This window comes from Pyxicephalus adspersus, chromosome 5 (genome assembly GCF_032062135.1).
Source record: "Pyxicephalus adspersus chromosome 5, UCB_Pads_2.0, whole genome shotgun sequence".
Taxonomy (NCBI): domain Eukaryota; kingdom Metazoa; phylum Chordata; class Amphibia; order Anura; family Pyxicephalidae; genus Pyxicephalus; species Pyxicephalus adspersus.
This window is the reverse complement of record NC_092862.1, coordinates 66,281,027-66,292,758: the sequence shown is the minus strand read 5'-3', so window position 1 is coordinate 66,292,758 and position 11,732 is coordinate 66,281,027. Positions and strand designations below refer to the sequence as shown.

The 11,732-nt window shown below is 35.6% G+C and overlaps 1 protein-coding gene across 2 annotated transcripts in view; it reads left to right on the top strand.

Moving 5' to 3' along the window:
- MYLK4 (myosin light chain kinase family member 4) overlaps positions 1-11,325 on the top strand; it is an 82,294-nt gene extending 70,969 nt beyond the window's left edge. Inside the window, exons 13-15 of one of the 2 annotated variants that reach the window (XM_072411798.1) lie at positions 3,695-3,785; positions 5,177-5,248; positions 10,248-11,325. In XM_072411798.1, the coding sequence (XP_072267899.1) occupies positions 3,695-3,785; positions 5,177-5,224 (139 nt within the window). In that variant the 3' untranslated portion in view covers positions 5,225-5,248; positions 10,248-11,325. Of the gene's footprint in view, positions 1-3,694; positions 3,786-5,176; positions 5,249-7,635 lie in introns of both variants that reach the window. The other variant, XM_072411797.1, reaches the window with a different exon arrangement.
- Positions 11,326-11,732: the final 407 nt, after the last annotated feature.

Here is an 11,732-nt window from a genome sequence, read left to right as displayed (position 1 = left end):
CACCCAGCTGAGCCTCCCCTTGTAAGCCATTAGACTTTCGTCAATGCTGACATCTCTTTCTGGCACATAGGTTTGCTGGAAATTTTTTAGAATCATTTGAGAAACTTCCCAAATTTTTTTGAGTTTTGGTGCAGGATGGGTAGTTTCATCAAATTCTTCATTGTTTGCAAAGTGCAGGTACTTCATGATGAGGGAAAAGCGATATTCAGGCATGACTGTGCCAAAGAATGAAGTGGCAATCATTTTGTTCCTGGACCAGTACCACTTCTGCAGGGGTTTGCCCACAACTCCCTGCAGGATCACCAAGCCCAAAAACAGCCAAATGTCATCCTTGGTCACAGGTTCCCACTTTCTGCTTCTTGCAAACCTCAGGTGTGGAACAGCTTGTTGTTGTCCAGCGTACCTGCATAAAACCAAATAAAAATTAGTTTTAGGATATGTGTTTTTATAGTGTGAAGGTAATATGTTAGCAAACAAAGAGCAGCATATATGTTTGCATAAAAAAAAGCAAAAAATTCAAAAAGTAAGCAAACACAGAGCAGCATACATGTTGGCATAAAAAAATTTAAAAAGTTAGCACAGAGCAGCATACATGTTGGAAAAAGAATTAGCAAAACATTTCAAAAAGTTAGCAAACACAGAGCAGCATACATGTTGGCATAAAAAAATTAGCAAAATTTAAAAAAAGTTAGTAAACATAGAGCAGCATACATGTTGGCATAACAAAATTTAAAAAGTTAGCACAGAGCAGCATCCATGTTGGCAAAATATTTCAAAAAGTTAGCAAACACAAGAGCGGCTTACCTGTTTGTCTCCGCAACAATTTTTTCGATAACTTCATCGGTCAAAAACAACTTCAGGTATGCCAGGGGGTCATCGCATTCAGCCTCAATTTTCATCCCAGGTGCGCCGGTGAATGGAAATCTTGGCGGTGCTGCCTGGTCTGCATCAAGGTCAATAGGACACCATGTGCGCACAACACTGACCTCAGGTCCAGAATCGTCGCTCAGTTCACTTTCGCTGTCCGATGACAAATTTCCTGGTGAATCACTATCGCTCGATTCCACAAAGAACTCCAAATTGCTACCACTGCGTTCGAATTCCTCCAAAACAGCGCTTGCGCCGGCGAGATGCCTTTTGGATGCCATGTGGTCTCCAGCAATAAGTCAGGAACAATCAAGGTCAAAGACAAAGTGATGAAATGATACATTCAGGAAGTGATCAAAAAGTCATCAAAAGGTCATATCAAGGTCAGGGCTAATAGTGGGCAAAATGTAAATCAGGCCACTGGGCAATGATGCTTGGTGCACTACAATATGTATGTATACTTTTATTATATGTTTTGATGTGTTTTTACTGTGAAAAAAAATTTAAAAGCAGATGACATAGTAATCTGCTTTTAAATTTCCCGCCGCCAGAATCCATCACTCCACCGCATCACCCGGAAGATGTCACACATCTGTCCCCGCCCTGCTCATTCCCCTGCTCGCATCTCCCAGAAACTGATCCGGGAGATGCGAGCAGGACAGCAGCCAGAGTAGATTCAGGGGGTGCTGCCAGCGCGAAATCTCCACTGGCATCACCCTCTGAATTTACTATTGGTGATCGCATCTGCAGTTAGATGTGATGCACCAAGCAGAAATCCTGCATGGTGCATCGCATCTAACTGCAGATGTGTGCATCGGGGTGGTGGGGACCCGGGCGGTATTTAAAAGCAGATTACTCGGTAATCTGCTTTTAAATTTCCCGCCCGGCCACGCCCCCCTACGGAGAAGCACCCCGCCATCACAGCGGGATCGTGGGATCGCCGCTGGAGCGCGGGGATAAGGTAAGGGGGTCCCCCAAAGTTACCCCGAGTGTGACTCGGGGTTACCGGTTTTTGCAATTTTTCCCACCCCGAGTCACACTCGGGAATACCGCTAGGGGGGTTAAAGTGTGTCCTCCTTCACAATGGCAATATATTTGGGTCAGTCCCAATTGGCCATTCAGTTTCTCTTTGTGAAGAATATGCAGACATAAAGAGAGTCATTGAGTTGTTGCAATATCACCAACTCAATTGGGTCATCTGTGTTGCCAGCAACGCGGATACACCAATCATCCCTATTATCTGTGCATGTGGGACAGCAGAGCTCGTGATAGGCATTGGGTGGAAAGGAATTGGCCTCCAAGATCAGCCCTAAAACCAGCTAATCCCAACATTCTACATGAGCCACTTGTTGATAGAAATATTATTATATTCCCGCCTCTGCACATGAAAGGGGGTCTGATGAAGCAGTTTGTTAAAGATTTGCCAACTGAAGGAGACTGTTTAAAGTACCTCATTTCGGCATTTCCTAGCCTGCCATATAAAAAAAATAAAGGCTGGTGTGTTTGATGGTCCACAGATTCGGCAGCTTATCAAAGATGAACATTTCATCAGGACAATGTCAGAAGTCGGAAAGAACGCTTAGTTATCATTCAAAGCCATTGTCAAGGACTTTCTTGGAAACACACAAGCAAATATAATTACACAGAAATTGTCCAGAAACTCCTTGAGAGCTACAAAATGCTTGGTAGCAATATGAGCATCGAGGTGGATTTTCTGCAAAGCCATCTTTCTAACTTCCCGTAAAAGGGTGTAGTCAGTGATGAGCAAGGTGAACGATTCCACCAAGATTTGAAGGTCATGGAAGGACAGTATCAGGGTAGATGGGATGTACATATGATGGCTGACTATTGGAGCATCCGGCGGGATTGTCACTGAACACTGAACACTCCAGTAAAAGCTATAAGAGTAAATTTTTACCTTAATAATTTTCAAATGTTTTACTGTAAAAAAATGTCATAGAGTAACAATAAATCCTTTGTATGAACAAAAGAAATTTAAATAAACAGTTCATTCAAGTTATTATTTCATTATTTTTTCATTTTATGTAAAATTTGTATGTTTTTTGTCAAAAATGCAGGGTATCGTAAAAACTGAATGTGATAGCAAAAAACTGGGGTCATTTCTGGATTCACCATCCAAAAATTAGTAAAAAACAAGTGTAAGATTTAACTCAACAAAAAATGCGTTCCCCATTGTAATGTAATACATAAGTATTTAAACTCTGATACAACTCACTAACAAAAGCATATAGTCATACACATCAATACCACAAATTGTGTATAGGTATACTTACGAAGCATGCTATAATGATTTGGAGTAATGTGATAAAATGGGTAAAGTGGCTTTACATCACGTATTATGATGTTGCAACAAAGACATAAAAAAGAGAAAAAGTTGAGAAACGTCTCCCTAAGTGCTCTCTTGAAAGGAAAACCTTCCAACTGGATACACAAAACAGTTGTTTAAATGCTTACCCACTGTATCCAAAACTAAAACAAATGCTGAGCACAACACTGATATAGCCTCACTATGTATACCTTTCTCAGACTTGTCTGATTAAATCACAGCTCCTAATTGCTTTCCAAAGCATCAGGTAAACCAGCTGATGTTGTTTTTGTAATCATTATTAGTGATAAGCTTCTTTGTGTGTTGATTAAAAAATCCTGTCACAGTTTTCTCACTAACCTGACCCAAATGTTTAGTTAGAGTGCAGTTGAATTGACCAAAAAGAGAAGCATATATGCTGCAGTTTTGTGATATTTGGTGCAATATTTTATATGGATTTGTCATTTTATCCAGTTTTACAAATTATTGTTTATATTCTAGTTGGAGAATGAGTGCTACAGAAGCGCTAAAACATCAATGGTTATCAGATTCCAAACTGCACTATACAATTTGTCAAAATGTAACCATGCTGGTAAGTTATAAACATTATTTAACAAGTATAGGTTGTTAAAAACATGAATATATGTATTAGGTTTAAAATATTTTATTCATTCAGCAGGTGATAAATAGGGATATAAAGATTGGTCATTAAGAAATGTGAAAAACAAAATTACACCCTGTTTTATTTTTAAAATTATTTAAATCTCAACTCAGGTTTCAAACAACACACAGCACATTCCACTGGCTCATTATTTATTAAACAAGAATGATGCCAAAATAAGGAAGCCATGTGTTAAAAGCACAGTACACCACATGATTTATTAGCTTGTAAAACCACGTTTAGCAGAAATAATGAATCATTTTCTTTATCATAGGGTCCTGCCACAACATTTTGATCAGATTGAGGTCTGAACTAACCGAACCATTTTTACAGTTTGATTTTTTTTTTCAGCTATGCTGTTTTAGATTTGCTGATGTGCTTTGGATTGTTGTCCTTTTGCCTGACCCAATTTTGGCCAAGCTTTAGCTGTCACAATTATGGCCTCATATATGACCCGAGAATATTTTGATTTACAGAGGAGATCATGGTTGACTCAATGACCACAAGGTGCCCAGGTCTTGTGACTGTAAAATTAATCATCCCTCCACCACCATGTTTGACAATTGATTTGAGGTGTTTGTGTTAATATGTTGTGTTTGGTTTTTGCCAAATCTAGTGCTGTCCAATTATGACCAAACATCTCCACATCTCCAGTGGTCTCATCTCTCCAAAGGTCATTGTTCCAGAAGTCTTATAGTTTGTTCATATGGAACATTTAATTCCTAATTTGTCCTGCGATGTTCCTGATACAGGGAAAAGGCCTTCTGCCGGCAATCCTTCAAAATAAATAAGTCATACATGTCTTTTTTTAATTATATTGTCAGAGACTTTGAACATTTAACATACTAACTGAGGCCTGTGTATTCTGAGATGTTGCTCTTGGATTTCTGTGATTTCTATGAGCATTACAGGGATGTCCATTCCTAGGAACACTGGCATAGAACTGAGCAGACTCTTTTCATTTAGTTAAACAACTTAATTTCTTTTTTTTTTATCTTTGAGATTTTAGCTGCAGATAACGCGGTATATTTAATTAATGTGCAACGTAGTTTTATTGTAATACTTAAATAATTGCATGCTCCCATGTCATAGCTCATTTAAAAAAGGATGAACTAGCTTCCTTAGGCTCTTTTAATCTCAAAGTAAATGCCATAATATTGTTATAATGAAACAAAGTAATTGTATACCTATAATACAGCTGTCATTCGAAGTGCCAACAGTCTTAATTTCTTACCAGTGTGTTTAATGGCTTTATTTCCTTTATATATGTTACTGGCAAGCAGGCAATAAAAGTTACTATTCATTATTTCTTTCCATTTTAGAGAAATACGAAAAGCTGCTCTGTGTCTGAGACACCTGTAGAACAGTGACATTCTCCAGGCTGTAATAAGCAGGTTTGTTGAAATTGCATACATTGCACAGAGTCTCTGCGTTATATAGAACACGTATAACAAAGGTCTCTTGTGAATGTTACTGTCTGTATGCTTATATTGACATTCAAAAATTAAGGAAAAGTTCAGGAGGGTGTTGTCTGTAGCTACTATTCAGCTTGTACCTGCTACTATTCCAATGTGAGAAAAAACAGAAAAGAAACTGATGACTGTTTTTTGTGGGCAACACAAGCACCTATCCTACCTTGAGTGTTTATAAGACCACTTCACTGTCTCTGTGCCCATTTTTTGTACTGTTTATAAAATACTACTAAACAGAAAATTGGTTTCACCAGAATTCAATTTATTGCTGTTGTCATTTATGGAAATATTTTTGATTAAGCACAAAATGTTTTGACCCCATCACTTTTTTTGTATTGCTATTACTTTGCCTCTCAGTTAATAGTTATTATGTGGCATTATGTGGTTGTAACATCTGACCTGACTTGTCAAACAATATCCATTTTTAAAACTGCTATGAGAAAATTACTGGGCCTAAGGAACAGTTTGTGCTCTGTGTGGGGCATGAGATGTTGCCCAGCCTGCGCCAACAAATGACATGCAATTCCCATAAAAGTAATTGCTGGTCTTACATTAAATTCAATTAGTAAGCTTGGCCTACTGGCTGTCCTGGTTATTTTCTTTGCCAGTAAAAATACTAGTCCAACATGGGCCGAGTGCTGGTGCATAAGAAGTATTAGAATTCCTAACTGAACCTGTTTCTTATGTTGTTCTGTCACCTAGCTTTTGGATTATGACATTGTCAGAAAAAAGTACCTAATTATTTTTATTATATAAATATATATATACATATATGTATATAGGTAATGTAATTCCCCTTAGAAATTGCTGAGTTTCTTAAATCATATTTCAATTTTAAAATTCACACATTAGATCTTCATTCAAACAGTGCCTACAGAAAAATGTTATATACTTGAACAGATGACATATGACATGGATCTGGTAAATTTTATCTCATATCCAATATATTTTGCGAAGTGTAGTTTTGTCATGTGGGAAAAATCTGTTTGCCGCCTGCATTTACCAGAACATAAAATACAAATCCAAAAATGCAGTTAAAAGGAGCCTACCCATTAAGTATGCTGCCAGTATGCTGCTGAATCCAAATCATCAAATTCAGGTTACGTGCCAAACTTAAGTCTCCAAAAATTCCCAAATTTTATAGCAGGATCTGTACTAACTTGCAACAGCCGTTGCCATGTGCATGCATCTACGATTAGAAAGGGATTGCACTGATTAAAAGTGCATAGGAGGTGTGATAGGAAAAAGCCTTTACTGTTAAAAATAATATTAATTAGAGCCTGTTGTGTAACATTTTGCCAAAAAACAGGCAATATGACTGATGAATCAAAGACAGTGGCATTTGTCCAAAGTAACACAGAGGCCTTGATTTATTAAAGCTCTCCAAGGCTGGAGAGAATACACTTTCACCAGTGAAGCTGGGTGATCCAACAAACCTGGGATGGATGTGGTCCGGGATTCAAATTATTTGCTAACAAATAGCAAATTACATTGAAGAAATCCATTCCAGGTTTGCTGGAACACCCAGCTTCACTGATGAAAGTGTATTCTCTCCACCCTTGGAGAGCTTTAATAAATCAGGCCCATTGTGTACATATAAGGTACAATCAGAAAACAGCTTTGAAATGGTATACCAGATATACAGGTAGTCTCTTTCACTACAGGGAAAGAAACATTTTTATGAAGAAATTAAAACAAAAACGACACTGGTGGGAAGTTATGCAAAATACCTAGGAAGAGTAATTTATGCTAAATAGAGCAATACCTTCTTATGAGACCAAGGACTTATTTACTTTTTCCACCATACACCATATTTTATTTTTGCAAGACTGAAAAGAATTCTTTTTATATAAATATATCACATTTATCCTTATTTAGGTGCCGTTAAAATGAAAACCTAATGTTTGCCTGTGTAAATATGTTGAAAAAGGCAACTTTTTCTAGATACAGTATATATGAATGTATATTTTACTTAATGTCATTAATATATTTGTAACTAGTCCAAAAAGCAGTGAGATGCTAAAAAATAAAGTAACTATCCTGCACTCAGCCTCTATAAATCTGACAAGCTGTTAAAAATTTGAGGTCAGTTGCAGCAAGCACATCATTGGTCTTTAAACCACATTATTAAATACCTTTTTGTGTTTTGAAAGTATGGCCATTTTTACTAGTCTACCCTCAAGGCAACTAATAATAAGGGTTTCAGAGCACTATAACCTTAAGTAATAAAATTAATGAACTGCATGAAAGAAGCAGAACTAAACATTGTACTAAAAAAAAAAAATAAAGTATTATATTTTGTTTTGCAGAAACACTGCTGTGTGGCTTCTACTGTGAGACATTTGAGCAATTCTGGTGCTGTGACCTTCCATGACATGACTTGGGCATTTACTAGCTGGATGAGTGCCATTTCACCTCTGGCGCGGGTCTTGGCATTGCTGGCCTAGCTTCAATTCTTTTTGCATGTGTTATGTTAAACTTATGTCACGCGTTCCTCAGTCTCAGTAACTACTTACTAGGGTTTGCCATGCTGTCCTTACCTGTAGAAGGAAAGCAGGAATATGCCTGTAGTGTCAGTTTTAATTAATTGGTTTATGGTTGTTATATAGTTTTGTACAATCTTACAACATTCACACTTGTACTACATGCCCAGTCTTGGCTCTCTCTTGTGAAAAACACTACTTACACATTTGTGCTTTATAAATGTGTTTGACATAAGATATATGCTGTTACACCCTCTCAGCCTGGACATTTATCAGTGTTTCCATGTCTGGGTGGTCTTTGTCAATAACAGAAGTAGTCTGAGATCTGCCTAATAAAAAGGATGAATCATAGCCATATGCAGTAAGTCACATGTAGTGCAGATTCCTAATAATCATTGTGCTAGAGAAGCCTGTTTTCTCAGCTCAATGATGATACCTTTGACCGGACCAACATAATCTTTAGGATGTAAAAAGCTTTGACTTGAGATCGTCCTACTGAAGTGTCTGCTGGAATATAAAAGTGTAACTAAAAAAAATGTGATACTTCAGATTTTCACTTTTAATAAAAATTATGTATTTATTTTGCTTTGCGCTTTTCTCCAGACTGAATTAGCTCTGGTCCTGAACGACATTTATCCGTTTCTGCACTACCAGAGAACATGATAAAAAAAAAAAATATTATTTTTGTTCCCTAAACCAATCTTAAGATTGGCTTTGCTGGCTTTTCATTTACAATCTACCTGCATTTTTTCTGCCAGTTGTTTTGCTGTTTTCTGGGTGTTTTTTGTAAATTAAAAAAAATATGCCTGATACCTTATTTGGCAAAGTATTAAAAAAATTGTTCAATGAATCAAAAATATTTCTTCTGCCTACTTTTTCTAATTCATGTCTCCTCTTCATTAAAAAAAAGTATAATATAAGTTCACTGTGGCAACTGGAACTTCGGTTACCATACGTCTTTATTATTTCAGTAGGATATATCATTACACTGCACTTGTTTTACTGTAGGAGATTAGGTTTATCATTAAGCAAAGTAAAAGGGATAATTCATTAGACTTAGACTTGGTCTATGTGGTCAAAATCATGTTGCAAAGAATATCCAATCATATACAAAGAGAAATATTATAAGGAGGTGTTTTGCTTGCTCATAATTATATGATTTGAGTGAACAGAGCTTCTTTTCATTCACTAAGCAAAGTGAATCATCCCTTGTGGAGTAATAATTCACTTTTAAAAAGAGAACAGCCCTAACTCCATTAGTAAATCAATGCCACTGTAATTGTTATATTACCCCACGTGATTTTGGTATACTGTGGCTGGAAATTCTGGAATGAAAATGTGTTTTTTTCCCTTCCCAAACTTAAACCTTCAAATTTTTTTTACTGAAGAGATGAAACATTACAATAAAGTAGGTAAATTGCCCCAAACCTGGGGGATTAAATCACATATCTACACTGATTATCAGAAAAAAAGAAATGTGTTTTGTTTATTAAACATATTTATTAATATAAGTTGTAGATATATGTATCTTTGTATTTTTATTTTTAAAACAGAATTGAACACTATTGTTTTAATCACTAGTGCTTTTCTAATTGGTGCATAAAAATCTAATATTCTTATGTCCTTAACAAAGGAGTACAATAGGTAAAACATACACCTAGTTTGTTTCGTGAATGTGTTTTTCAGTTAGATTTAATAACTTTTTCTAAGACTGAAAAACAACCTGCAAAAGAAATCACCCTTAAATGGTAAAATGTGCTGGGGTTGTATTTAATTTGTTTAGGATTACAAAAATATTTTACAGATATTTTGTACTCATTCGAATCACCAACCAATTTGATCAAATATGCCATACTAATAAATAGTTTTTATGCAGTCAGTAGGTGGAGCTCTTTAGCTTTTCAAATGTTTTCTAGTTTCTCCATGGCTCCACTATAAAAAAAAAACCCAGCAATTTACAGCGTGTAATAGCTCAAGCTGAATATTCACACAGTGACAACAGTCACTAATTCCCTTCACTATTCTTCTTTTCAGACAGATTCCTATGAACATAGAAGAAAATATTGTCCTAGCAAAGTAAAGTTCACTTTCAATGTGCAAGAGCAAAAAAACACATCTTTCTCGTTATTCACTTAGTGAACAATTGCTTTGCAATGTGAAAATTACTGGCTGCTTTAGAAAGTTAAGCCCAGAGGGCCTGAAAAGATACATGAAAATAGTAATGAAAGTATGAGAAAGCTTTGAAAGTTAATTGATAAGCTGAGTTCTATAATTAGAATGAAGTTAGATTCCATGCCCAAATATATATTAACATTTTCTCCAAGTATTATTTATGTAATTTTAGCCACAATCTAAATATGTTGACTCACATTAATGTAATATATAGGTAGACTTCTTATATACTTTTCTTGTGTTCATGTAATGTCCTTTTTTTACAGGTCACATGATTAGGACTTTGGATGTCTTCCAGTGGTTATGTTAGTCATTTAATGAACTATAGTTGGATATAGAGAATTTTAAAAAGAAATGCCAATGCTTTAATAAACTGAGCTGAATGTCAAAAAACTAATCAGCATGCAAGAACCTACAAACTGTACTAAATATATAGTTGAATTTTATTGATGTGATATTTTGTTACAATATATTTTGTAAGTTGAAATACAATTGTGCTGCACCCTCTTGCACGTATTATTTTCTGTTTAGTGCAATAAATATTCTCTGTATTCATCTGCATATAATGTTTACAATGTATTTGTATGTTAATTTTATTAATTTTTCTGAATTTTAAAGCAGTCAATGAAGATGTTTGTTTTTTTCTGAGGGGGTTTTACAGTATGATGAAGCTGAAAAAGCACACTATTACATAATATAGCATGCAAGTTGGTTGACCTAATAGTTTATTCAGGGGTGTATTTGCTAATGATAGATTAATAGGTAAACCCCCCCGCCCCCCACCCTGCACAACTGCTGTTCCAGGAAATCGGTGGTAAACTGTGAAAATGGAAGTTGTTAGTGCAGTGTCTATCTGACTCCATATATATTTCTGAGATTTTATTTAGGCTTTCATACCACTCTGGGCAGCACAAAAATACATTATTTTTAAAGTATCAAACCTTTGTATCAAAGCCAGTACAAGATTTTACTATCAAAAGCCAACACACAAGATGTGAATCATCAATTCTGGCTCTTTAGAAAGACTCTTTAGGAGAAGTTATGAAACGGTGGCCACATTAAAAAAGACTACTCTTGGGACTTGAATTTCTTTTGAATGATTGAATTGCTTATTATACCCATTTATACATATTGTACACATTTTGCTTTTTCAAAATATGTTATGCACCTAATATACATATGACCTATATGCTTAACTATACACTGCAGTTGTTCCCTTTACATTGGATTGTAGATTGTTACTAATGGTTTTCTGGACAATGCAATGTACATTTTTCTTGTTACCTATTTTGATGTAATAGATTAATTACTGTAGATGAAATACAATTATTTTATTTAAATTATTATGTGTGTTTTATTTGTAATATATACTATTTACATTTGCATTTACATGTGCAGTGTTTGTATCAAATGAAACTACAACTAACTGCTGTTATTTTACAGCTATTACAAATCTTTGGCTGAGATTATCTTTTTTAGTTTTCCATAGAGCAGGGAAAAGTGGTATTTAAAACCACTGGCATTTTTTTTATCATTTGTTTTCTTGTTATTACCCTTATCATCGATGCTGTCAGGAAAAAAATATACACAACGTTCTGAGCTAAGGTCTTTCTGCCATTCTGTGAGGTACTTTATTCAGAATTGTTGTGTCCAGTAATCAAAGAGGCAGGGTAATGTAAACCAGGTTTATTTACAGAATTCACCAACTATATACATGAACAGTGTCTGTAGAACATCTTCAGAGCAAAGCA